The 27587-nt window shown below is 41.8% G+C and overlaps 2 protein-coding genes across 3 annotated transcripts; one reads left to right on the top strand and one right to left on the bottom strand.

Moving 5' to 3' along the window:
* Window positions 1–3806: 3806 nt before the first annotated feature.
* On the bottom strand, window positions 3807–8667 carry LOC127778292 (adenylate kinase isoenzyme 6 homolog). Of its 2 annotated transcripts, none has more exons than XM_052304872.1 (3): window positions 8287–8667; window positions 4401–4546; window positions 3807–4262 (listed from the first exon to the last, which is right to left on the bottom strand). In XM_052304872.1, the coding sequence occupies exons 1-3, from the start codon at window positions 8665–8667 to the stop codon at window positions 4220–4222; spliced, it is 570 nt and encodes a 189-aa protein (XP_052160832.1). In that variant the 3' UTR covers window positions 3807–4219. The 2 variants fall into 2 exon arrangements, with proteins under 2 accessions (XP_052160832.1, XP_052160833.1); XM_052304873.1 differs by having other exon boundaries at window positions 3807–4314; window positions 8287–8558.
* Window positions 8668–12294: 3627 nt separating this feature from the next.
* On the top strand, window positions 12295–19995 carry LOC127779190 (granule-bound starch synthase 1b, chloroplastic/amyloplastic). The gene is made up of 14 exons (XM_052305914.1): window positions 12295–12459; window positions 15706–16048; window positions 16366–16446; window positions 16544–16642; window positions 16741–16830; window positions 17257–17320; window positions 17406–17506; window positions 17638–17747; window positions 17837–18083; window positions 18151–18327; window positions 18409–18600; window positions 18849–18935; window positions 19022–19150; window positions 19543–19995. The coding sequence occupies exons 2-14, from the start codon at window positions 15716–15718 to the stop codon at window positions 19657–19659; spliced, it is 1827 nt and encodes a 608-aa protein (XP_052161874.1). The 5' UTR covers window positions 12295–12459; window positions 15706–15715; the 3' UTR covers window positions 19660–19995.
* Window positions 19996–27587: the final 7592 nt, after the last annotated feature.

Genomic DNA, 27587 nt, shown 5'->3' with positions numbered 1-27587 from the left:
ACTTGTAGGGATGTGTCATCTAGGTTCCTAAAATCTCAAAATGCATATCCAAGTCCTAGAACTTGTCATAGTGTGTCATTTAGGTCCCAAATCACTACAACCCCTTCAGGATCCTACGTGGTGTTGATGTGGCATGCCACACGGATATAACGTGGCATTATTTTGGTTGACAAATGGACCCATTTAATTTTTTTTCATTATTCATTTTTCTTCTCTTTTTTCCCTTTCTTCTCTTTCTCTGTGACCCTGTAGAAGAAAGGAAAAAAAAGAATGAGAAGAAAACAAAAAAGAAAAAGAAAAGAAGAAAAAAAAGAGAAAAGGACACGTCACGTCCATGTGGCATTGTCACATCAGCGCCACGTAGGATCCTATTTGGGATGTGTCAATTTGGGACCTAGATGATACACTTTGACAAGTTCTGGGACTTGGATATGCATTTTGAGAGTTTAGTAACCTATATGACACATACCTACAAGTTTAAGGACCTCCAATGCACTTTACTCTTTGGTAAATATATATATGCAGGCCATGTACGGATGAAAATGCACCCGACATACGATAAAATGAACCTCCGGCTAATCATACATGTGTACAAGGATTGGAAGGCCCACCTGACGGTCAAAACCAACCTAAAGTGGGCCAAACCATCCTCAACCACCATAAGGGCCCACCTGTAAGCCTCTAGAGAAAGGCGGTAAAGATTGGTGGGACCCAGGTGTCGACCGAACCACCCCTAACACATCTCACCTCCACCTTACACGTGGATGACCCTGATGAGTCCCCAATGATGGTTGTGAGTGGTTAACCGACATTGGCAACTGTCATTAGCAGCTATAAAAGGAGGAACTCATTCACTTGGAACAAACAATATAGCACAAGTAGAGAACAACTCACTTTAGACTTTACTTTAGTATGTTGGATAGTGAGAGAGTGAGGGAAAGCTCTAGAAGGAGTGCTCCAAATTATCGGATTTCTCTCTGAGAATTTTTGGAAGAGTGCCGGATTTGTTGGCATTCTTCCACCGGAATTCCGGAGGATCGTCGGAGTTGTCGGCCTTCTTCTTGCTTATACCTCGGTGGGTGTTTCTTTTATAAAGTAAGTATTTGAGATTTTTTATGTTATTTAATTAGTTATTAAGTGAGATACATTCTCATCGGTGCGGGTTTGTCACTTAGTTTATAATCAAGTGCTCTAGTACTAGGACTCTAGATAAAGAAAGAAGTTTATGCGTGACGCTAGAGTAGTGATCAATGACTTAGACGTGGTGTCTAGGTTAGCTTGTTACCTTCGTTTGTTGTGTGCTCCACGGAAAGTGAGGTAGGCAACGGGTGGTGACAGCCATGTCCGTCTTTTGTATCCTTCCATGTTTGGATACATCATAGAGCTTAACACCAAAATTTAGTAAGATTCTTTAGTGGATTTGGTTAAGGAAAGAAATCGATCAGTCGATGGAAGCCTATCCAGAAAAGACCAAGTTCAAGAAGGAATCATGAAGACTATGGCATGACAGTTTAATTCTATCTATTAATTAGACTTGATTTAGTAATTTTCCTTTATCTTTAGGAAGTTTTGTCTAGTGTCCGATTAGGACTTGTATTGTTCCTTCTATCTTTAGGAAACTTGTGTCATGCCCGATATGGAACTAGTATCTACCCGTGGGTATATATATGTCCACCCGGGGTCATTATAATTTATCTCACGAATCAATACAACTACTCTCGGCGCATCGCTACCCTCTTTTCCAAGGTTTTTATCTCCAGCGTAACTTGGCACCTGGCGCAGGGCTACATCGCTTCGATCTCCATCAAAGAGGTAAGCCCTAAGTTCCACTGGCCCTAGCAATTGATCGACTATATTGGCGTTGTTTAAGGCTACATCGCTTTGTTCTTTTGGATTGCTCTGGTTTGGTTGATATACTTGTCTATCCAACATTTCAATTCTATCTTTAGTTGCATTGTGTCTAGAGAGGCATCGATTTAGTTGGGACTATCTCGATTAGGTCCGATCTTTTATCTTAGTCAATATATCTCTACAATCACAATGCTGTTTAGATAGATTTGTTATATCCATCACTTTATACATGATTTATCAACTTTATTGGGTTTATGCGTTGCTGTAAACTTAACGGTTTGGTCCGATCTAGCCATGTAACTCATGTATATTGTTTTATCGGTGTGCTAGTCGATAAGTTATCTTTACATCGGATTTCCAGCCAATGTATGCTTAACCATGGAGCCTACATTTAATATTTTGTATCAATATAGTTGGGACTATCTCGATTAGGTCCGATCTTTTATCTTAGTCAATATATCTCTACAATCACAATGTTGTTTAGATAAATTTGTTATATCCATCACTTTATACATGATTTATCAACTTTATTGGGTTTATGCCTTGCTATAAACTTAACGGTTTGGTCCGATCTAGCCATGTAACTCATGTATATTGTTTTATTGGTGTGCTAGTCGATAAGTTATCTTTACATCGGATTTCCAGCCAATGTATGCTTAACCATGGAGCCTGCATTTAATATTTTGTATCAATATCGACCGATTGGTTCATTAGACATCTACTTCATCATATTATCATCGACCGATTAGATTGTTCGTTCAAGTTCTTCCATTATTTTATTTGAAAATAATGTAGCGTATGACACATAATGCAAATGAGTTTACCTGTACAAACTCACTCAAAGCATATAAACCCCAAGTTCTTCTATGCACATGAATTGCATATAAACAACGAAATATTGCATGCTAAGTTATGTGAAAATCTTGCAGATTTGATCATTGGTCATTGTTGACATCTTCTGTTGAATAGATGTGTCCAAGGAACCAGAACAATGAGACTTGTAAGAATGTAAAATTTAGGGGAAGAATTTCGCTGACTCATTTAGAAAGATTGAACAAAGAATTGTACTCTTTTTCCATTGATAAGTTTTTTTTACCGGAGTTTCTTATCAATATTTTTAATGAGACAATTCGTGTGACACCGCGTGAATTCTTTTGTAGAGTTTTGATGAAGCATAAGCATCACACAATGAGAGCACGGAGGGAGTGTTAGGGAACTGGCGACCCATGAAGAGCGGATCACTAAATATGAAAGGTGGATGAGGCTATACCTATAAATAGAGAGGAAGAAATGATGGATTGCACACTTAAAAGGATGAAAGAATGAATGAAAAGCTGGCCGTCCATATATCTTTTGTCTCAACACCTCTAAACTACGCATGTAGCAAGACTACGCATATAACACAGGGGTTGTATAATACACACAACGGGTTACACTAATATTAATTTCCCCAAACACCGTAGGGAACAGCTGAAGATCAGCTTGCCATGTCATCAATTTTTGCATAAACGCCTCTAGTTTTCAGCTGATAACACGTACGTCCGCAGTCTCTTGTCATGCATTTCGACCGTTATCATATACTCTTGCAGTTAATTGATTTAACTTAGCATTTATATCATGTAAATGCGAAAGAAAAATAGAGTAATATCTATTGCAGGTCATGCACCATGTCTTGAATGCTAAGTAAGAAGAAATAGAGGGGGTAACCGAGTAACCATTGATTCCCTCAGATTCAAGAGTTATCATTTACACGGCGGTACTAGCCACTGATAATTTCCGACCGTATTTGTATTGTGAAGCGGAAGAGAAAGCCCTGAATACAATCATACTCATTTTAACCTTTCGCCTATTATAAGCAACAAAAATATAAAATGTAAACTATTTGACTGTTACACGTTTTTTTTCTGAATGCGGATGACTTGTATACCCCTACAAGCAGCAAAATAAATCAGCACTTTCGCCAATCACTTTAAGTACATCCCATTAGCAGGTGCAAACAAGTAATGATGTCACATAACATTTCAGTTTGAAATAGAGAAACAAACTGGACCCAGACATTCCCTATGAAACTACTAATTTACATTCAGCATGCCCCCATCACATAACCCGTTTAGCACAACGTATTGCGTGCTGAGATCCAAGGTTGGGCATGCATACGTAAAAAGGCTTACAATGTCTGCACGATCTAACTCAATATTCAAAATTCAGCATAGAAAAAGAAAACATTTTTTCACCAGGCATAAGCATTACCAGAGAGGAAGAGAGGAAACAGCTCAGCTCCGGGATGGTCTCCAGTTGTTTATCCATTCTGTCAGTGTGCCCACATTCCTACTGATATCCTCCACATTGTCACTTCGCAAGGGCATCACTATCTCCTCTTTGTAGCTCTCCCTTGCCTCCTCCAGGAGCATCTGGAAAATTTCACATTCTATGTTGTTTGTGAGCTTGGCACCCATATAACCTCTGTGATTAGAACTCGTAGTCAGAAATAAGCATTTCATAATGGCTATTCCAACAGGTGGGTGATTGTGCAGTTCTGCATGAATTACCTGCTAATCAAGCGATCATGCAGAATTGAGTTATCTGTCTGGAGCACAACTACAAGGTCAAACCAACGTTCTGGAAAGAAATCACATCCATGGTAATCTACTAGTATACCACCTTCTTCCATCATGTCCTCAAGCTCATCACAAACCTGTCAAAAAAGGAACCATTCAGTGCAATTCTAACCAACAAAAGAAATGATATACAGCCAACTTAAGCAATTTGCAAAGTTGGAACAACCAATCATGTACTTCCTTTACTTCACAGTTCACATCTGTGAGGATAGCAAAAGTGCAGAAGGGAGCAGACCAAACTGGTCCAGATAGGATGATAACCAATCACCAAAAATTACCCTGGAAGTCAGATTTTCTCAGTTAACATCAGTGGGCATGTAATTCATTATGCTAATGATTTTTTTTCGTATGTTCATTGTGAGAATGCAATGGCATTTTAATTGTATACATCTCAGAAAAAAGCAATAATAAAGCTCTCTCAGGACATTTACAAGCATCCATATGTACAACTGGTCGTGTAATTAGTCCAGAAAATCAGGACATTAGGTGGTCAGCGCTGAATTATTTTTTGGGGGCTATGCAGCATATTGTACGGCCAATAATTAATATTTAATATATAAATGAGTATCAAAACAAAAAAAAAACAAAAATGCATGATGCAGAACATCCAAAATATTGATATCTTCATACTAGTTTTTGTTCGAAACAACTTTCTGCCAGTGCAGACATAATCAATTCATAAGACAGATTGAGCAGCCTGAATCAATTCCTACATGCTTTCATATAAATAAGAAGGGAAAATCATTTTATTGATAAAGAAAAACTGATGGTCAAACCATGAACTAGCAAACCAGCCACCAGACTGATTTGATTCCCTAGTCCAACATTTTGTACTGGCTTCACTAAAGATTAAAATAAATTGTTCATATTGCATTGCTAAAGACAAATGATGCATATTTCTTTTATTGTACAGCCTCCATATTTTTGTTACATGGAGCACTTAACATACATAATTTTAATTGTAAAACTTAGCTTTACACTACATATATATATATGCTATCTTAGGCCTTTCATTTTAAGTATTATTCTGGAGACTAAATTGAAAAAAGTAACAATATGTGCTAGTACTAATGTGTAATATTGAAGAACTTCAAAGATTCTTAGTAAAAAAATGGTGCAGGGTTGGCGGGAGTGGCAAATTCACTGCCATCACCACCATTGGCTTTTTCTAAAAGGACATAGATGCTTAGGGACCACCTATCCGTGAAAAACATGAGTAGTTTTGCAAAAACATTTGTTATTTATTGTTTTAATAAAGTATGATTAACTTACATAAACAACTAAATCAATAAATCATACACTTATATTAAAAGAACACCCTGATCAAACATAGGGACATAAATAGCCCAAATTAGCAACTTTGTGGATTTATAATTATTAGCCTTTTTGGGCATCAATCAACGCAACAAATTTTAAAGCTGAAAAGTAGCTCTTTATTTAGCATACCTCCATCTAGAAATTCAACTTCAAATCTAATGTGTTCAGAAAAAAAAAACAAAGGTAAATCACTGCCAACATAATTTTCATTTACAATTACACTTTTATAATGATATAAGGCCTTATTCGTTTTGAAGGATTCCTAAAGGAAATCTCAATTCCTTTGGAATAAGCACTATTCATGCATTCGGTTTGTAGGATTCAAAGGAAAATTTTCCATAGGAACACTATTCCAATCCTCTAAAAATCCTCCAAAATGTACTAATTCCATAGGAATGAAAACATCTACTCTATCCTCTTTTGTTTAGCTCGGTGGAGGAAAAATTCCTGTGTTCCAATCCTTTGTTTTGCACGTGCATTCCTACATTATTCCTACGTTTTTCCTATTCCTGTGATTTGGAAATCCTGTGAACCGAATAAGCCCTATAAATCATAATTTCTACACAGGACTGACAACCTAGAAAACATTGTTTGAAGAGCAGTAGTAGGAAGCACCTAAAATGCAAATGCGCATCATAAAACTACAAATACATTAGAAAATTATCACAAAACTACACATTTCACATAACTATATTTTTGGCCACTTATAAGTAGGCCCCACAGTCTAGATTCTGTCACGTTTAACATCAGTGGACAAATGTGTAGTTTGCAAAGTTTACTCCAATAAAAATGCAAAAAATGCCCATAATCAGGCCATCTAATATGTCGCTAACCAAAAGTTCATGGTAATACATAATACAAGAATGCTAACACTGAGTATACACATCACTACAATTCAAGATGCATAAATCCTACCCTAACATATAGAGCTAGCGTTCAAACAATAGTGCAAAATAAAAATTACTGGCCATCGATTAGAATTGCCAGCAGATGGAATCATACAATAAACTCCATTATTAGGTTATGGTTTTTGTAAATTCAGGGTGCAGGTCCAGACTGACCGCTGTCAAGGAGGATAGGTCAGTGGAACATCACACACAATGAGAATGAACAACTTTCCATGGCTTGAGCCATGGACACTACATCAAGCTAAAGGAGAATGGGGACACTTATATGGAAAGTGTTCTCCCCCAGATTACAGTGTTTTCCTACTAAGCACCAGCATTGGTAGAGTCATAGAAGGAAATCCTAGGTCTACAACCATCATGAAAGACAAGAGAACTTTGCTCCAAGTGCTACAACTTCTTCAGTTTATAACATTATGATAGGCAGATACCACCATACCAGCCTGTAATATTGCTAGCTTTACAGATTACACGCTGCTACTTCTTTATGCTCTACCTATACTCATTCTTCTTGCATGTATATGTTTTCTTCTGTACTCCCTCCGTCCCAAAAAAAGACAAACCCTGGTTTCCGTGCCCAACGTTTGACCGTCCGTCTTATTTGAAAAAATTATGAAAAAAATTAAAAAAACAAGTCACGCATAAAATATTAATCATGTTTTATCATCTAACAACAATAAAAATATGAATTATAAAAAAATTTCATATAAGACGGACAGTCAAAGTTGGACACGGAAACCCAGGGTTTGCCTTTTTTTGGGACTGAGGGAGTATACTGTAATGCGCTGATTCTTCAGCATATTTACATGCAAGTATGTCTGCTGCATCTCAAGTAACTACTGCAAGTGATGCTTCTTTAGTAAAATAAAATAGGACAAAAAGGCAGGCATCCCTAAGTCCTTAGTTTTTATCAATTAACAGAATAGACAACTCAACTAATGGATTTGGACCTCCTGTTCCATCAAAGTTGCACAACTAGGCCTTTCACTAGAAATGCAGTCTATTTTACCTTCATTATGTTTGAGTGTAATACCAGAATGGCATGATCACTATTTCAAAAAGCACAAGATAGTGCTCACTTAATAGAAGTGTGAGAGTGGGACCATGTATACAAAACAAGCCCTTCCCGTTTTCGAAATATATTTAAGTGTCTGAGAATATTTTCCTGAGGCTCTTTAACCCAAAAATAAACTCGAGGAACAACTCTGGATTCACATTTATGAAAGAATGAGAACGACTTTTATGCATTCTTGATCAAGTAATGAACAGTTGATTTGTAGGATAGTTTCAGGACAAGAAAACACAGGCCCTTTCTTTTTTTGGTACCTGAGGAACTGTGCATACTGGATTACTTGGTTGTGGTAATCCAATGCTTTCCTTCATCACTAGCAAATAAAATTAGTTTGCTCGCGCTATAATTTTCAACCATTATAAAGCAAACAAATTCACAGCTTCATATCCAACCCTGGGTCACAACTTCAATCTACTACAATCCAAAATCTAAGGCTAATGATGAATGTAGATTGTTCGGAATGCAGAATCGAACAGAGATTTGGATTGGATTGGGAGAGATGCGCGGTAGGGCGGGCTAATACCAGGTCCTCGTTGATGATGTGGCACTCGAGCTCCTCGTCCCAGCCGTCATGGAGGCTCTTCTCGCGGACGAGGTCCCCGATGTTGATGTGGCGGAGGTCCACCGCATCGGCGAGGAGTGAGCACGTCGTCGTCTTCCCCGTGCCCGGCGTCCCCGTCACCAGCACGTTCGGCCGCGTGCGCCGCGCGCCGCCGCCCCGCGACGCCATCGCAAGAATCGGCGGCTGGTTAGGGTTTTTTCGTCCTCTTTTTCCCGGAGAGAATGGGCCGGCGAAGTCACACTGCTGCTCTCCTGGACTCCTGGTGGTACTGTGTAGGTCTAGTGGTTGTCGGCTGCTTGGGCCGGGCCATGGTTGAGTCTGATGATTTGGGCCGTCAGCCATGTGTCCCTGGTATATAGGAATAAGTCTATTTTACCTCTCTTGTCTCCTCTCTGGTCGAATTACATCCCTCAATCATAAAACCGGGTATAACACCTCCCCTAACCTTAAAAACCGGTACAAATTGACTTCTTTGGTGGTTTGGAAAGCGGTTTTTACTGACATAGCAGGTCGACTTGGTACAAGTGTGCTGATGTGGTAGCCCAATCATCGAAGGAACTAAAAATAGAAATGGGTCCTACATGTAAGTGACAAAGGTAAAAAATAATAAAAAGGGTGAGGCCTATTTGTCAGCCCACTTCTCCATCTCTTCTTCCCCTCTTCTATTTCTTTCTCGAGTAGCCGCTACCGCTGCGCTGTGCATGCGCGGAGGCCGATTCGGCCATGTGCAGCGGCCGGGCGGTGGCCTCAGGTCACAGCGATGAAATTAGCGGTGGCAGTTGTCTCCACCATGGCACCATGCGGCACCACTCGCCCGCGAAGATGTCGACGAAGGCCTTGGCGGGGGCGCGGCGGCGCTGTAGTCGCTGATGCAGACCTTGTTGAAGATGAAGGGGAGGCCACCCCTTCTGTCGAACTATTTCGGGAACATGCAGGTTGGTGAAGAATGACGCGCACAACTCAGCCACGACGGTTTTGTTTTTTTTTTGTTGACAAGAACACGACGGTTTGTTGGCATAGGTGGTGGTGGGCGGGCGCTGGAAAGGCGGCGGCGGTGACCCCTTCTCTCTCCCTCTCCTTCCTTCTCCAAGTGGTGCGGCGACGAGGTGCGGCCGCGGAGCATGATTCCGGCGCGCGGAGACGGCGATGGCGCGGTAGAGATCCGGTCCATTGTTGTTGCCACTGCTGCTGCTCTGCAACGTGCGTCATGGTGGTGATGACGGTGGTGGCCACCGCTTGCTCGTCTCGTTGGCTGCCACCATCTGCTCCATCGCCGCCCTCCTGACTACTGTCACCACTCCGGCCCGCCACCGACCACTCCCTCGAGCTCCGCTGCCACTGGTCCACCTCCCGGCCCATGCAGACCGACGAATAGGAGAGAGACTAAAAGAGAGAGAAAGTGAAGGGAGCGAGGGAGGAGAAAGAAGGAAAGGAGAAATGATGACATATGGTCCCCACATGTGAGTGGACCCCACAATTTATTATTGTGCGAATGACAAATGAGTCCTATATATATATCCTATCTTCCTATACAGTTGGTACCCACTAAGGCCATTTACAATGCTCCTATGTGGCATTTAGCCTGGGCAGAGGGAACTGAATATTCGGTGCCACCTCCTCTACCAGTTGGGCTTTGCCAAGACCGAGTAGCCAAAGTTTGCTCCCCATTCCTTCTCATTTTTTGCAGGAGTGGCCCCACACTAGCGCAGAGACAGAAGAGGAGAGGGATGCGTCGTCGTCCTCATCCTCCACGCCGCCGAAGAAGCTCGCCGGCTTGATATGGAAACTTGAGCCGTGATGGAGGTCGATTTGGCGTCGGCGAACTCAGGAGAGAGGGGAGATCCGGCGAGTCATCACCGTCACCGCCCCGAGGCCAGATCTGGCCGCCCTGCCGCCCCGCGTGATGCCTGGGAAGAGAGAAGAAGGGAGAGAATGGAGATGAAGGAAGGGAAGCCATGGTCCCCCATCACGGGCGAGGTCGCCGTCGCTCTCGCCGCCACCGTCGCCGGCTTCGCAAGAGAGAAGCCATGGCTGCAGCCTCGCCATCAGCACGCGCCAAGGTGGTCGTCCCACCGGACTGGGCCACGGCGACCGCCACCGCCTCCTTCGAACCCATGCCACCAGTCATCGCCGTCTGAGGGCCCAAGAACGCCAGCAAGATGGGGAGGGAGAGCGACGAAGTTGGCGAGGAGCGGGCGGCGCGGAGGAAGCCCCGCCCAGCGACCATGGTGATGGCGAGAGGAGGAAGCCCCGCTCAGTGCCCGCCGCCGCCGACCTCGCCGCTCCTCCAGGCGCAGTCGTCGTCACACCTCGCCACTCCTCCCGCGCCACCACCAAGCTCCGCGAGGACGACTGCGCCACCGACCGAGCTCCCGCGCCGCCGCCGATCTCCGCCGCGTCGTCCGTCGCGGGCACACCGCCGAGACCGTCTCGGCGCCGCGTCGCCGCCGGCCAGCCGCCAGATCCGGGGGCGAAGAGGGGCGCCAACGGTGGGTGGGAGAGAGAGGGGAGCGCCGGCGGCACAGTAGAGGGGGAGCGAGTGGGGAAAGGGAGAGAGAGATGAGAGAGATAAAAAGTGAGGAGAGAGAACGGGTGGGACCCACTGTAAAGGAAAAAGTAGACCACATACACTATGGAGGTTGTAGCTTATGAAGTTCCTAGTCTATGTGGCAGTTTTGGCTCCTCAAAAATTGGTGACGCACTGTGAGTGCCCTAAGGGGCATTTACTTCTATAAAGCAAGACATGTAAAAAGCCACATCATCAACAATTTTAAACAATTAGATCATATTAGTACAAAGATAATAATCGTTGTATCAAGAAACTACTTATTCATCCAATTCAATTATTTAATATTATCCATTCACCTCCCTTTGCTCCACCTCACAGTCACATATAGTACTGTTACATATTTTGTGCATAACACCATATTTTCCGAATACAACTTAAATTATTGTTTAATATGTGCGTTTTATTTTATAATGCATGATAAGATAGCATATAATTATTAGATATCGTTACCTGAATCTATTTTCAGAAAAAACTTAAGTGAAGTAGAGAGATGCAAATTGTCTAACTATAAGGATACCCATATTACGCATGAAAATAATATTCATATATTATAACAATACACAATGGTGCTTGGAAAAAGAAAACATAAATTGTATCATAATAACATAAGGCATATATAAATCCACATTATCATATATTTTATATATACATAGAGTTGCATCTAACCATTTAAAACTATAATTTTGTTTGAAGATAAAACTACAAAACCTGCGGCAAAAATACGGGGTGCCAATCAGTATATTTTAATTTAATGCCACATAAGCACTAAGTGAGACGAAGATTAGATCACCACTATTATGTAGGTGTCACGTTAGTCACGTGAAACCACTATCTAAAACTATTGAGAAAGTCAAATTATACTTTTTAATAGTTCGAGGGTATATTGCGGTTCATTATATGAATTAGGGGTCTGGACTTATTACAATACGAGGGGCGTCAAGGAGAAGAAGTAGAGAAAATCTCGTACGAGAGAGACCTCCCCACCTTGGGCCCCAGCACAACACAAGTCCGGCGTCGTTTCCTCACGTCGCTCCAAAACGTGCTGCACCCATCATTCGCTTCCAGCCCGCTAACGGACGGAGCGATGAACGGACGGCTCACGCTGCTCCCTCCGATCCACGAGTACCCCGCACTTTTGCCGCGGGGCCCATAAGGGCCATCAACCGACGGACCTGGTGCCGCCTCGCCCCACCCGTCGGCCGTCGGGACGGGAGACCCCTCCCTCCCCCGCGATCCCGCCTCGGCATATTCGCCGTCCTTCGCCTCGCGGCGGGCGCAGTGAGCCGTGGCCGTGGCACGCAGCCATCATGTGGGCTGTGGCGCCTGTGAGCCGGCCACTACCTGCGCGCCACCTGTCGGGCGCCCGATTTTTTCCCTGCTCTTTGATCTCCTCCTCCTCTCTCTCTCCCCCGTGGTGTGCGCCTCTCTATTCTTCGCCGCCTATTTCTACTCCAGCATTGCTGCTGCGCGACTCGCCGTCCTCCACTTCCGCAGCGGGTGGGTAGCTTGCCGCAGAACTCGTTCGGCTTTCGCATATACCGCCGCCGCCGCCTACCTAGTACAAGGTAAGGCGACTGCCGTTTTCTTCATCTTTTCCCTTTGCTTCAGAATGAGATGTACCCTGCGCGGCTGCACCCAGTCCGATCTTGTACAAGATTTTCAGTGTGATGGGGAGGACGGAAATGTGGGGTTTGTTCGGTGAAAAAAAGGGGATTAGTAGGGGAAGGAGTTTAACGATTCAAGAATTTAATGTTTTCTTGCAGATTTGCACTCTCAGAGTATGTTCTGTTAAGTGGAATTTTGTTACTTCTTTCCATGCTATATATATTGTTAATAGGATTTGCTACTTCACCCTTTGTTTTCTTGTAACTGGCCTTACAACGTAGGAAGTGAAGTTCCCCATATCCTCGTTGCATTCTCCACCAGTACTTTACTTATGTAGTACTAGTACTGTATGTTGCTTGTTATCACTCATGTAAGTGGATAGTTTTCACTTGCATGTCCCGACTTATATTTTTATTTTTCTAATGGAAGGACTAAGGATGTCTTTCTGTTCATTGGGTACATTTATTAACTTCAAAATTATGAGCACTTTGCTATGACCTGTTGCCGATAATTTTATGTTAGTTTTTGGGAGACATTACTAGAAATAGAAGAAGAAGGTATTAGGCCCTTTTAGAATCTGGTTTTTTTTAATCAGTTCCATGTGAACTGAACGACTTCGTATAAATCACGGGGAAAATTCTTGCATTCTAAACAGGGCCTTATTAGGAGGTCCACAAAACCTTGAGACTGACGTTGAAAGTGGGCTGCTACTAAGTGACCGAGTTGTGAGTTCTGACAAGTGAATAATTGGCTTCCACCCCTGCTCATTTTGCACCAAAATTGATTGCACACCAGTCATCATCCTCGGTATAAGAAATTAGAACCTTAAAAAAAAAATCTATACTCCTTTAAAACGGAGTAGTGGTGGTAGTGAGTGATGATTTTTTTTTTTTTTTTAGAGAAAGGCCAAAGGCCCGGCTTCTATTAAAAGCCCGGGGGGGGGGGGGGGGGGGGGTGTCTGGGAGATCCCAGATAAGCGTTTGCAGCACAGAGAGGACTTTGCCTCAACAAAAGTAAAGGAAGGACTGACTGGACTACTAAAGCAGAACTCAACTTGACAGCTTCAGGTTTAGTATATAAACAGACACTAACGAGAAACAGAAGCAGCCACAAAACGGAGACATCAGCCAATTCCAGTTCTTCTATTCCCAATTCTTGTGTTCACCATTCTTAGGCCCTCTTTGTTTAGGCTTATAAGCCAACTTATAAGCCGAAAAGTCTAAGACTAAACAAACAAGCGGCTTTTTCGTTTGGCTTTTTTGAAGCCATAAGCCACTCTAACACTATTAAGCCAAAAGCTAGGTTGGAGAAGCTTTTTTGGCTTATGTGAGGTAGATGTATGACTCCACCATTAAACTTAGGACATTAAATCCACCGGCTTATAAATCATATAAGCCAATAAGCTGACTTAAAAGTCTAAGCCAATAAGCCTAAGCCTAAACAAAGAGGGCCTTAGCTTTTCTATTAGCACCTCCAGACTTGCTAGCTCATCAGCGCGTCCTAAAGCCTTCCACTGCATAAGATAAGAAACAATTTGAAAGGAGAGATGCAGAGGTGAGTAAACAATCTTTGACCTGAAAATCATATTATTCCTAGTGTTCCAAAGAACCCAGCAAATGGAGGCGAGTAGAGCCGTCATAACTCTGAGCCTCGCTTTTGAAATCTGGCCAACAAACCTAAAAAAGTCATCAAAACCTCCAGGACAAGCATCCCAACCCAGTGCGTCCCTCTACAGATGCACCAAACGAAAGTGGCCATAGGGCAGTCAAAAATGATATGGTCAGTAGTTTCCTTGTTGCCACAGAGCAGACAATTTTCAGACCCAACCCACCCTTTAAGTTTCAATTGCTCACAAGATTGGATTTTGTCTCTCAGGGCTAGCCAAATGAAATGTTTCAACTTCATAGGGCAAGGACAACGCCAGACAAACTGTAATCTCTCATCTAAAGCACCTCTGAACAAAATAGCTCTGTACAAGGATTTTGTGGTATACTTCTTATTAGAATTTAGACACCATCTCAAGGTATCAGGGGAAGAGGACAAGACCAGGTTCTCAATGATCAGCTTAATTTGACGCCATTGTTCCAATTCTATGGGACCCATAGATCCAAGTGTTTCAGGTCTGCAATCAAAATCTCTTGTTGATTGCAGATCATAAATAGCTCAGTAAAAATGATCTTCAGAGGGCAGTCGCCCTGCCAAATATCCAGCCAAAAGAAGATGTGAGTGCCATTCCCCACCTGCCATTCTGAGCCCAAGTTAAACCACTTTCTTGTATTGAGAATTCCTGACCAAAATTGAGAAACTCTCTTTGAGGAGCACTGAAAGACACCACCAAAGATCAAGTATTTTCTCCTCAGTAATTCCACACATAAACTCTCATCAGAGGATTCAATCTTAAAAATCCATTTGGCTAGTAGAGCAGCATTCAAAGTCCTAGTCTCAGTAAGGCCCAGACCCCCAAACTCTTTAGGAAAAGCAAGGTCAGACCACTTAACCATGTGGTATTTCCTTCCTTGCTTATTCCCTGCCCAATAGTATCTGCCTCTAATGGAGTCAAAGTTCTGATGTAAACCCTCATAAAGTTGGTAAAAGTCCATCGCATAGGATGAGTGATGAATTTGCCATCACCAACTCCCAAAATTCTGATATGTGACCATGTGGGATCACCATCTATCCGCTTTCTGGTACAACAGTAGAAGTCACGGACTCACGGTTAGACCTTGGAGCTCTCAACCATGTTCATCCTTGCACACCAATAATAACTAGATCCTTTTTTACGGGAGTGAACCTCCAATTAATTCTAAAAGTAAGCTCCAAAAATCAAAATATATTTCCTCTTTGCAATGTGCTGATTCGATTTTTTAATTCCATAACAATGTGCAACATTTTGGTAGTATAGTAAATATCTAGAAACCATTTGTAAGCTCTAAAAATAAAATATATTTCCTCTTTGCAATGTGCTGATTCGATTTTTTAATTCCATAGCAATGTGCAACATTTTGGTAGTATAGTAAATATCTAGGAACCATTTTTGTTTTGTCCTAAATTTTCAAAGTTTTGGTAGTATAATAATGTTGCCTTTCATTCAGCACATCGTGGATTAGATGAGCACACTGTGGATTAGATCATTACATTATTAAGTTTTTCCAAACGAGAATTATTTCTAGAGCAGAACTTCTAACCACCATTTGGCATTTTTGTAGGTGTCACTGAATGGCTAGAACAATGGGTTCAACACCTACCTACTGCTCTTACCAAACAAATGGTGTTGGCGCTTTAAAGCAATCACCTCATATGCAATTCCAACAATCGTACAACTATGGAGTTAGGTTCCTAAAGAGGGATACCCTTTCTGTGCGGATTAACAAACATATGGCCAAAAGAATAGCAACAAGCACTGGAATTTGCACTAAGCCTAGGAGGTCTCACATGCCTATAGTATGCTCTGCTGGAATGACAATAATTTTTATTGCAACTGAATGTCACCCATGGTGCAAAACTGGAGGCCTCGGTGATGTTCTAGGGGGACTGCCCCCTGCTCTTGCTGTAAGTATTCTTTGTCACGTATTGTTAAATCCAACAGTCAGATCAAACCTCAGTGTTTCTAGCAAAAAAATATATTCACAAACACAGGGGTTTGATCTGATTCTGCAAACAATTTATGCTCCTGTTCGATTGCACATTCTTATGCAACTAGGTTTCATTGAGATAACTGGTTGAAGTTGAGTTAACAAGATACAAGTTTTGTACATCATGCTAATATTTAATTCAGGATTTATCATTCATATGTTTTTTCCTACATTGCATTGCACTTGCCCTTTATGTACAGTTCATCTTGTGTGAAGAAACTCATTTTATCATAGGCAATGGGACATCGTGTCATGACAATAGTTCCTCGTTATGATCAATACAAAGATGCATGGGATACAAATGTCCTTGTCGAGGTAAAGTTTTTAACCATGCTGTACGTATTTAGCTGGATTTAACTTATACCAGTTTTCTGATGCTGTAGATGCTAATTTTTCCTTTTTACTTCTGTAGGTCAATATTGGTGACAGGACAGAAACAGTGCGCTTCTTCCACTGCTATAAAAGGGGAGTTGACCGTGTTTTTGTTGATCATCCTATGTTTCTTGAGAAGGTCTGATAAACCATTAATTACCTGCGTTCTAATTGAGTGATGCAAAGTTCTAAAAGTTTTGGTATCTCAGTACACCCTTTGAATCATAAAACTTTCAGGTATGGGGCAAGACTGGACCAAAATTATACGGTCCTACCACTGGAGATGACTACCGGGACAACCAGTTGCGGTTCTGCCTTTTATGCCTCGTAAGTAAATGCATAGATGTGTCACAACAGCCTCAGCCTTGATGTACAAAGCCATGAAGTGGCTACACTAAGTAGTTCTACAAATTGTATTGTTTTGTTCTATACAGAGACATTTATTAGTTGAGATATGTATTTATACACTAACTCTGTAAATTCCATCTGATAATGTCATATAAACGTCCCCAGTCAAAAAAAAAAATGCCATATAAACGTCAGGTTTCAGTAATTTGATACGAGCTTTTAAAGTGGTCCCTTTTTCTATCTATTTATCTTTTTTTTTTTAATTTGCATGTGGGCTCAGCTAATCACAGTTGTAGGTTTGGGCAAGTCTACCATTGACTGTCAGAAATTGCATGGAATTAGTTTTTTTTTCTTCTAATTTGTATTATTTTTGTGCAATTTCTTCTAATCTGATTGTCCTTTTAGGCTGCTTTGGAGGCTCCAAGGGTTCTCAATCTCAACAATTCTGAATATTTCTCGGGACCATATGGTTGGTTTCTGTATAGTATAAACTATCACAGATAATTGTCTTTCTCCCTCATTCTATCTGACTGACATTCATATTTGTTAATCAGGTGAAAATGTTGTCTTCGTTGCAAATGACTGGCACACTGGAGTCCTGCCATGCTATCTCAAGAGCATCTATCAGGCAAAAGGAATGTATGTGAATGCTAAGGTACATCATTTCGCTATCTCTTGCACCTTATGCACTTTTAGACTAATAATCTCCACGTGATCCAAATTGGTGGTATGTAGGCAAAAATATTTTCTGTACCATGTTTTAATTGGTTTATTGTGGTCTGCTAGGTTGCTTTCTGCATTCACAATATTGCCTACCAGGGTAGATTTGCCAGAGAAGACTTTGAACTTCTTAATCTACCGGACAGTTTCCTGCCTTCATTTGATTTTATTGATGGGTATTGGCCCTAAGTTTCAATTATTTCTATAAAGATTAAGTATGTCCTTCTAGTTTCTTTAACATTGGAATGTATTGTGATGTGTGCAGGCATTTTAAACCTGTAGTAGGTAGAAAGATTAACTGGATGAAGGCAGGGATCACTGAATGTGATCTGGTTATGACGGTTAGTCCACATTATGTCAAAGAACTAGCTTCTGGCCCAGATAAAGGTGTTGAATTGGATGGTGTCCTTCGCACAAAGCCCCTTGAAACTGGAATTGTCAATGGCATGGATGTTTATGAATGGAATCCAGCAACAGATAAGTACATCAGCGTGAAATACGATGCAACAATGGTAAGACTGAGATTTCTCATTTTAAGCATATATGGAGATTTCAGTACTTATAAATGTAATTTATCAGGTAACTGAAGCAAGGGCACTCAATAAGGAAATGCTACAAGCTGAAGTTGGGTTGCCTGTGGACTCGAGCATTCCTTTAATAGTTTTTGTTGGTCGTCTTGAAGAGCAGAAAGGGTCAGACATACTAATTGCAGCCATTCCAGAGTTCGTGGAGGGGAATGTCCAGATAATTGTTCTTGTATGTTATATTTTGGACAAAAGTCATTCAATATTACATAATATGAGCTAATTGTAAGTAAGAATTAATCTTGCTCTTCAGGGTACAGGGAAGAAGAAAATGGAGGAGGAACTGATACTGCTCGAAGTTAAATATCCAAACAACGCTAGAGGGATAGCAAAATTTAATGTTCCTTTAGCGCATATGATGTTTGCTGGGGCTGATTTTATAATTGTTCCTAGTAGGTTTGAGCCATGTGGTCTCATCCAATTGCAAGGGATGAGATATGGAGTGGTAAGTATTCTCACTTTAGGTCTGATTACACAATTGTGAAATTAATGAGACAGTCCTTGATACTATATTACTAGTCAATTTTTATATCCTTGCTTGCAGTATGAACTATGAAGTTATTATGAATCACAGCAATACAACATAATTGAATTTTTATATTCATCATAATGTGGTGAAAAGTTCAAAGTAAAACTACACTGTGGGTAATACCACCAAAAAGAAAATCAAATTCACAATGTTGCAAACTACAGGTTCCCATCTGCTCATCTACTGGAGGACTTGTCGACACGGTTAAGGAGGGCGTGACCGGATTCCACATGGGTTCGTTCAATGTCGAGGTAAGGAGCAGTGTGTTTCCACTTTTTGATTGCCCTCAAGATCAGGAAAGAGTTCGTCATGCTAGCCTTGTCATGTCATCCTGTAGTGCGAAACTGTTGATCCAGTGGACGTCACAGCGGTTGCTTCAACTGTCAAACGGGCTCTGAAGCAGTACAACACACCGGCATTCCAAGAAATGGTTCAGAACTGCATGGCTCAAGACCTATCTTGGAAGGTGAGTAATTTTTTTTTAAAAGAATATTAATGACAATACGTTTTTACACTTCTGGACACTAGTACACCAAATGCTGCAAAATTTTATCTCGCTTAGGCTTAAGATGAACGCAATCATTCTACCTGATTATTGCTGCGAATTATCTGCGTCATGCTTCTACAAATACGTTCTCTCATAAAATTTTCTTCAACTACATTTGTTAGATCACTTATTTTAAGTTATTTGTTCAATTTATAATATATAATTTTAAGTTATTTGTTCAATTTGTAATATATACTATTTAATCTATCTCTATGATCAAGTTGATCAGCTATCACCTTTCATCTGCCGATCATCTAAAAGGAAAGCTAGCTACCTGAAGGGATGAATTAAAGCCTCTCTTATTGATGCAGGGACCTGCAAAGAAGTGGGAGGAGGTTCTTCTTGGGTTGGGCGTTGAGGGGAGCCAGCCAGGCATCGAGGGTGAGGAGCTGGCGCCACTTGCCAAGGAAAACGTGGCCACTCCCTGAAATTCTCCATGACGGTGCCTAGCTTGCTGGCTTGTTTAGGTGACAGGCAGCCTGATAGGATCCCATGGACTTCTGAGCTCGCCACCGGCAAAGCCACTATTTGTATCCCTGCAGGCTTCTGCCATTTCTCTCGTCTACTTCACGTGTAATATAATCGCAGATGTTACTTAGAGATGATGGGCCAGATGGCATGCATTTGCCTGTTTCTCTCTCGCTCCTTCTGCATGTGTATTAGTATATTTGGCTGTGAAGTTCTGGACCCTGTCAGTCGCTGTCCTCGTACTGCATTTCTTGTAAGGAACTACTCCCTCCGTCCCAGAATAAAGTAACTTAGCATGGGATGAGATCCATCATAGGATATAGAATAGTGTATCTTGACATAGTATGTTTTTTTTTTAACCTATGCCAGTTTTGCTGGTTTTATATTAAGAAGGGGAGAAACTGTACAAAAGCACCGAGAAAGCAGCAGGAAGAAGAGAACAACATTAGGAAGGCTGCAGGAGAAAAGAAGGGAATGGAAAATGAAAACAGAGTACAGGGAGCAGGCAGAGAAGGACTATGGGCTGCTCATGGCGCTATTCTCGCTAGGTTTTTTTTTGCCCCACATGCTATCCATACATTGATTTCATCAAGAATTTTGGTCATCAACTGTGGAATTGCAAGCTCCTTGTTCTGTTCCTCTCACACCAGATTTCCTAACTGAGAAGCATGTGGATGGAGCGCATTCCTTTTGTCTTGTTCTTGTCATTTTGCTCTGTTCTTCTCTCCCACCAGTCAAGAAGTGTTTCATCTGGGTTGTGTTCCATGGAGATGTGATCACAGTCCAGCCTTGTGGATACCTTGTCCCAAATGTCCCATGTGACAGTGCAATCCTTGAAAAGATGTTGTGTCGTTTTCAAGTTTCTGTAGCACAATTGACAAAAGTAATTGTTTGGCCATTGTTGGAGCTGTAGGCGGTTGGCTGTCCAGATTCTATTTTGTAGTAGCAACCACGTGAAGTTCTTGCATTTGGATGGCGCCCATGTTTTCCAAATCAAGCAGGCAGCCCTCGATTCAATTCTACCGCTGAATTGCGCCAAATAAGCAGATTTCGCTGAATATTTGCCGCTGCTCGTCCATCTCCAAATAATTGTGTCTTCAGTTTCCTCTGACAGAACCGTTGCATTTTCCCATAACAGACGGAAAACAATGAGGAAGTCATGTAGCAGTGCCATGCTGAGGTCATGTCTGATGTCCTGAATCCATTGCTCCCCAAGCAGTGCATCATGGACTGATCTGTACTTCCAATGGACTGATCTGTACTTCCCCTTGGAGTGATTGTAGAGTGCTGGTGTGAGGTAGTTGAGCGGTTGATGCCAATCCAATTAGAATCCCAAAAGTCTGCTTTCTGACCATTTCAATTAGAATCACATGGCGGCGGAGTCCCAACCCAAGGTTTGTTTAGGCATTCCCACCGAAACCAGAGCCATCGAAGCCTTAGTGCTCTTGCAAATTTGTCGAGGTCTAGAATCCCAGACCAGCAAATCAAACAAGACCAGCAGGGGCCTGATCCAAAGGGAAGCAAACAGTAGGAAACCACCGTGTTGCTGCTAGTCGTGTGATGTTGAGCTGAAACAAAGAAGCAATGCATTGGCGTTTTGAGGTTCAAGAATAAAGTATTCATGATTTTGAGTTGCACATTCTGAAATTGAATTGATTCGGGAGATTGGAGCTTGCCTAGGGGTTGATTTCACCCGATTAGCACCATTCCGAGGACTAATGTAGCATCGCTTTCACAAATTTGTGGAGTTTGCGCGGTGGATGAACGAGCGTACATTGGCGCATTAGAACACTTTCGCTTTTTTATTTAGGCGCAGGGTATAGCACAGCTCCACAAAAATTTTATTTTATCAATTGCTTCCTCCGTTCAAAAATATGAGTATCAGATTTAATTGGAATCTAAACCGAGACCGATGGAGTAGGGTTTTCGCAAGTTTGCCAGTATCTAATTGTGGCCATGATGTGGATTTAACTGAAGTATGCACGAAATAAGTCTATTTTGCCTCCCTTAGCTGGTACTCCGGATTTCCTCAACTGCAAAACCAACTATAACACCTCCCCTAACTTCGAAAACCGGTATAAATTGACTCTTTTGGTGGTTTGGAAAAAGGTTTATGCTAATATGAAAAATTGACCGTGGTTGACTCATTGAATCAGCAGGAGAGATCCACATGTCAATGAAACATGTAATCCTTCTCCCCTGTCCTCCCCCCTATCCTCTTTTCCCTATTTGACGACTACTACAACAGTCGGCGGGCCGAGGTTTGGTGGAAAGATTCAGGGCTTGATGCCGGTGGCGAAGGGGAGGGCTCGCTAACCAAATGTTATCCTCACTTGCGACTTCTTGCAGCCATCCGTTACCACCTCCTCTAATGTTGCGGGCCTGCATTGTCCGCCTGCTCCAAGATGAGCATCAAGAGCCAACTCCCACCGTGTCATGCCCAGAAATTCATGAACCAAAATTTCAAGCAGAATATGCATTAAAACCCTGTCCAGGACCGACCAGGGTACACAAACGACAAAGTTGATATATAGATCTGCGTCTTATAGAACACAATAAAAAGTCTTACAAATGCAGCGGAAAGGTAAAAACTAGCTAAACTTGGGACAACTGATGCTAGTAGCGCAACGACTCCACTCCACAGATGGTAGCGACGAAACTTACTCCTCCGAGCAGTAGTCCAGCTCTGAGGTGGGGAAGATAGAGCAAGACTGAGTACTACCCATTAATTGTACTCAACAAGTCATACCAAGAGGATGTATGATGTAAGGATTTCGAAGGAGGCTAGGAGTTCTTTTGCATAAAGCGGTTGAAAGCGGTAAAAACTATTGTAATAAATTAAGCAATATTAATCATCATTGTCCAATGCTAAACCACGTTGCGATAGGCCCACACCTAAACTACACCAGTTCTGTTAAGTTAAATTATTAATGATGAGACTAATCACGGTGAAGCTAGTTGATCACCCATAACCGTAGGCACGACTATTCAAATAGTTTTACCATCACCAGAGGTGTACAACTATACCCACAAGACACAACCCCATGACATGTTTCCGTGCGCCGACATGCCATCACGACATACCATAAAGAAACTGTGATAGGATCCTTGGCATAACTCCCCATAACTAAGCGCACCACGCTGAGGTTTCACCTTCACCTTAAACAAGGGTGGGCAGGCCCCCGTGCATGGCAGTAAATTCAACAATTGATTAACCCTTAAGCTGGGTCCAACTGTTGATATTTCTTACAACCTGTTGATGTAAAAACACGGCAGCATGGGAGATCTGCTTAACTCCAGTGCAGGTCCAAGACTAGTCTCGAGTGTATCAAGGGCGTGCTAGCTGATTTGATCCTGCAATTAGTAAGAAAGACAAAAGCAAAGTTAGTCAACCGATAGCCGATTGGCTGATAGCGTATCGTTGGTGGTCTCAGCCGATGTAGTTAGACAAGATCGGCTATGGACTGGATAGATTAGTGGATAATAGATCCTAAACATGCCTCATCGGCTATAATACTGCCTATCAAGTTCGATAAAGAAGCTTAAGACAATATTATGAAAATAGCCGATGGAACAATATTTAGAGCATAATAGGATAATGTACCACCTAATGCCCTAGTACGGACTTATATAGGCAAATCAATCTATATAAATATATCAAACTGTGATCGGTTAGTAGTTTAGATAACCTAGCCGATACCGATTTAGCTTGATATAGCTATATGGAGTGATCTGTCTATATAAGTGGCAAATATAAATAAAACTTAGTAAAGAAATATGTATATTAGGTAAGATCGGCTGAAATTCCGATACTATCTTTCATTATAATTGTTTCCATGTTAGTTTTTAGGGTTCAATAAAAGACTAGGGATGATGCACCACAAAGTAGATAAAGAAACCTAGAGTCTAAACAATCAAGTAAAGAACCACTTTTCAGGATGGTAGATGCCTTAACTAGTCTAATCTAGTAGGAAGATTTAGTCGATACCGGCAAGAACCCTAAAGCGAGAACCAGCTGATAAAGGTAAATCTAGATACTAAGTGTGGGAGTTATCGTACCGGGGAAGCCCACAACGGTACTCGGAGGCTAGATCTTTAGCGTGATATGGGCCTAGGTCCATGTAATCTGTTACTATAAATGATGGGGAATAGGAGAATGGAAACCTATCCCACCATATTTTGATGGATGGCAGGTACCCAGATTGTGAGGGATACCACATCTACCTTGCCGCCGATCACCCTGCTGCTGTATAAAGGAGATCAGCAGCACCCTTTGGAGGTGGGACACTCTCTTCACTCAACACCCAATACAGAGAGAATCCACCAAACAACTGGACTAGGGTATTACCTCATCCTGAGCGCCTGAACCAGTATAAATCGCTAGGTCACCATTTCTTTCTTGCATCTAGCGCACCCTATAAATTTTATTGCCGATCTTTGAAATCGACACTAAGAGTAGATTAGCTAAGACATATGATAACAAATGACAATGATAAAAGGACTAAAACATCTAAAGCGACATAATAGCCCTGATAGCACAAGCCACCGATACGTGTTACCTCTTGCAAAGCGAACTCGTCGAAAAGTAAAAATGAAAAGGGTGGCGATGCGCCGAAGTTGTATTTGTCTCCCCTATTACAATGCTAAGGGGTTCATATTTATACCCCGAGTACAAACTTGGTCCATTATGGACACGACTTAAACCTTTCTAAATATAAAATACAAACAAGACCATATACCACGGTCTCTTACCAAAATCTCTAACAAACCGACATAACTAACCTAATTAATAGATACAATTGCCTTATTTTAGCTCTATCTCTAATTGGCAATGACTGTTATCTCAATCTAGACCTATGTCGAGCCCAAATCATACCATATGGGCTGGATCGGCCATCGGCTTCATCAACTCATATCTTATTTCCAGCCGATACGATGTCCAACCGATACGTAGTCCGACTCCAAATTAAACTTGATTTCACACCAAACCCGCTTCTATCTTCTTCTTCCTTCTCCGAATCTGATGCAAAATTCTGCAGTTAACACATGCCCCCCCTAATTCCGCTGTATTATATAATGTAGCAGAATTTGCTCTCGGCAATCTTGTGAAAATTTAGGGTTTCTGCTTTGACTGTTAAGCTTATAAGCAAAGGCTCACTGCTTCCAAAATCCTCTTTTTCCAGCCAAGCCCTTCACAAATCCCCTTGCTGTAAAAACCCCTTCGTCTCTGGTGATCTCTCCGGTGATTCAATCTTCCGATGGCAATCTCCCCTTGTTCTCAACCGGTTCTGCTTAGATTTGTGGTGTACCCAGAGCGATGCCAACCACTTCCGATGTTCACGAAGTAAGTCTGTTTTTACCATCAACTTTCCCTTGTAAAAACCCTTTCCCAGTTCTTAAGTTTTCCCGCTTTTTTTCTGACTTTTTCAACACCTTAAAGGCCAAGTCTTGATTCTCGTCCTTCATGCTAAAACCCAACATTTTCTTGGCCCCATGAGCGATCTGGATCCCACGATGTTCATTAATGCTGAGACGAATAGGATCCCTTTTAGAGAATCAAACCAGAACTCAGTCATTGGCCAAATGTCTTCAGATGCCCCCAAAACTTCATGAGTGGAAAGATTAGTTTAAAAGGGTATCGACTACCAAGCAATCGTCATGGAGGAAGACAAAAATAGAACAGTGCCTTCAACTGTCTTTAGCCGATATGCCAAAGAACGAATCTATGTTATCGGCCGCAACATGTTTCTGGTTTAACACCATTAATGCCTTCATCTTTGGACATGGGTTGATGACACCAACCCTTTTGGACATCAAGATGCTCACAAGCTTGGATATCACCTCATCGGACAACCCCATCAGCTTGAAGACAAAAAGTGAACACATAATCAAGACCAGGGCTGGTGGTGACTGGTTAGGACATGTAAGCCGTTGTATGAGTACTGGGCTAGTGACAGATGAAGAACATATTGCCTTCCTCAACCTCTTGCTGGAAAGATGCATCTTTTGTGGCACAACCTGTGGTCCAACAACCAACTTTATGCATATAGCTCATGCTATTCATGAATAAAAACCAATCCCTCTAGGCAAATTCCTTCTTGGGGCGGTTTATCACACTTTGAGTCAAGCATCAGCTCGATTGCTGATGGGTTCTTAGTAAAACATGGAGGTCCTTGGTGGTTTATCCAACTATGGCTGAATCTTTATATCATTAATTCTATCAAACATCAATCTTTTCATGACCTCAAATTTCCTTCTATCAAAGAAAATGAAGATGACAGACCTTGCAGGTCTTATGGCGAAGCTGCTTATAGCTTTGCTGGCTCCAACATATCAGCTGAATCATTTGATCTTTGGTTTAAGCATTTTTATGATGGCTTCACAAGTGACACAACAATATGGTACGCTTATGAAGATTTTGAATGGCCAGAAGATCTGAGGATAGATGACTTGAACAATGAGTTCTACCCAGAGCATAAAAAGAATTTCATATCTGCCATCTCACCCTTCATCCTTCCCACTGGTGTATCACAATGCCGATTTACTCAGAACTCATATGAGTTCTATCACCCAATGGTAGTAGCAAGTCAATTTGGATTGGGGCAACTTCCTCTAGACCTCTATTTCTCCAGAAAGATCCAAATCAGGGGTATAGTATCATCAGCACAACTTATGGACAAGATCTTAAATCTTGAAGGTCCACCCCTAGGATCAACCATTTTTCATCAATCCCTCCATCAGTCCAGGTAAACTTAAAACTCATATTCTTTTTCTTCCATTCAATTGCCAATTTTGATGATTGGCTATATAATCTTAACTTGTTTTCGCCCTTCAGGATGATGGTCAGCCTCCATCAAACATAAGCAAAAGTGGTCAGTCCATTGCATATGCCGATGCTACAACTCTTGTGGAAAATGAATTAACTCTAGCCCCATCAATTATCTGCCAAAATGCTCCATCGGCTGAATCCCTGCTCCAAGACTAGACTGTGGTAGAAATTGCACCAGCTGCCCCCAAGCCAAAACAAACCACGAAGAAAACATAGCAAAACAAAGATCCTGACTACAAAGAAGCACAAAACAAGAGTTGATAATGAGACATCAGACAAAGAAAGCAGCCGATGCAGTACTTACAGTTCCAACTCCGTCAGCTGATGCAGGTGTTCGATATCGGCTTGTAGCTCGCAAGTCGCAAAGTCAAGGTATTTTACTTATATCTTTAAATTCTTCAATTTTCCTCCTCTTCTTGACGAACTTATTATTTCAGCCCAAAGCAGCCTCTGTAATAGCCGATAAACATAGTAAAATGCCGAGCCTGAGTCCTTAAGCTTCTCCTACCAAAGCTCTTTCTCCTCTTGATGATCGAACTAATGACCCTGCTGATGAACCAATTGCCGATGAACTTACCACCAATGAGCCTACTGCCGATGAATCGTCCACGTGGCATAACACATAGGCAAGACCACGGTCAAATCAGGCTTTGGACTGGGATAATACATTAAACTAAGTTTAAGGATCTCAATGTGCGTTTTGCAAGTTCGTGGATCTAAGTGAAACTTTTGTTACAAGTTTAAGGACCGCTAGTGTAATTTACTCAAATAATTTGGCATCACACTAGCACTTACTACTGGAGTGGCTTACATGTATGGTGACCAAGGTTCTCAATATAGCCAGTCAGAAACCAGAATGGTTAGCATATTAGGTTGTTCTGACTATAAAACACACGCGCACACATTGATGGCATCCAGACTATTTTGTTCCATGGAAACACAGGTTTGGAGCTGCACAATGTTCCAGCCATAAATAGAAAAATTAACTGTCCACAATTAGTGCTAAATGCATATAACAAACTTCCAAATTACTCCCTCTGTTTCATATTATAAATTGAT

This window comes from Oryza glaberrima, chromosome 7 (genome assembly GCF_000147395.1).
Source record: "Oryza glaberrima chromosome 7, OglaRS2, whole genome shotgun sequence".
Lineage (NCBI taxonomy): Eukaryota > Viridiplantae > Streptophyta > Magnoliopsida > Poales > Poaceae > Oryza > Oryza glaberrima.
This window is presented reverse-complemented; position numbering and strand designations above follow the sequence as displayed.

What these genes read in the sequence shown, in the direction of transcription:
- LOC127779190 (XM_052305914.1), top strand. Translation starts at nt 15,716, where the DNA reads ATGGCTAGAACAATGGGTTCAACACCTACCTACTGCTCTTACCAAACA. An exon ending in TCATTTGATTTTATTGATGG is followed by an intron (nt 17,748 to 17,836) that starts GTATTGGCCCTA and finishes TGATGTGTGCAG; the next exon opens with GCATTTTAAACCTGTAGTAG. An exon ending in TGGGTTCGTTCAATGTCGAG is followed by an intron (nt 18,936 to 19,021) that starts GTAAGGAGCAGT and finishes GTCATCCTGTAG; the next exon opens with TGCGAAACTGTTGATCCAGT.
- LOC127778292 (XM_052304872.1), bottom strand. Translation starts at nt 8,667, where the DNA reads ATGGCTGACGGCCCAAATCATCAGACTCAACCATGGCCCGGCCCAAGC. An exon ending in ACATCATCAACGAGGACCTG is followed by an intron (nt 4,547 to 8,286) that starts GTATTAGCCCGC and finishes CTTTTTTGACAG; the next exon opens with GTTTGTGATGAGCTTGAGGA. An exon ending in CATGATCGCTTGATTAGCAG is followed by an intron (nt 4,263 to 4,400) that starts GTAATTCATGCA and finishes GAAATTTTCCAG; the next exon opens with ATGCTCCTGGAGGAGGCAAG.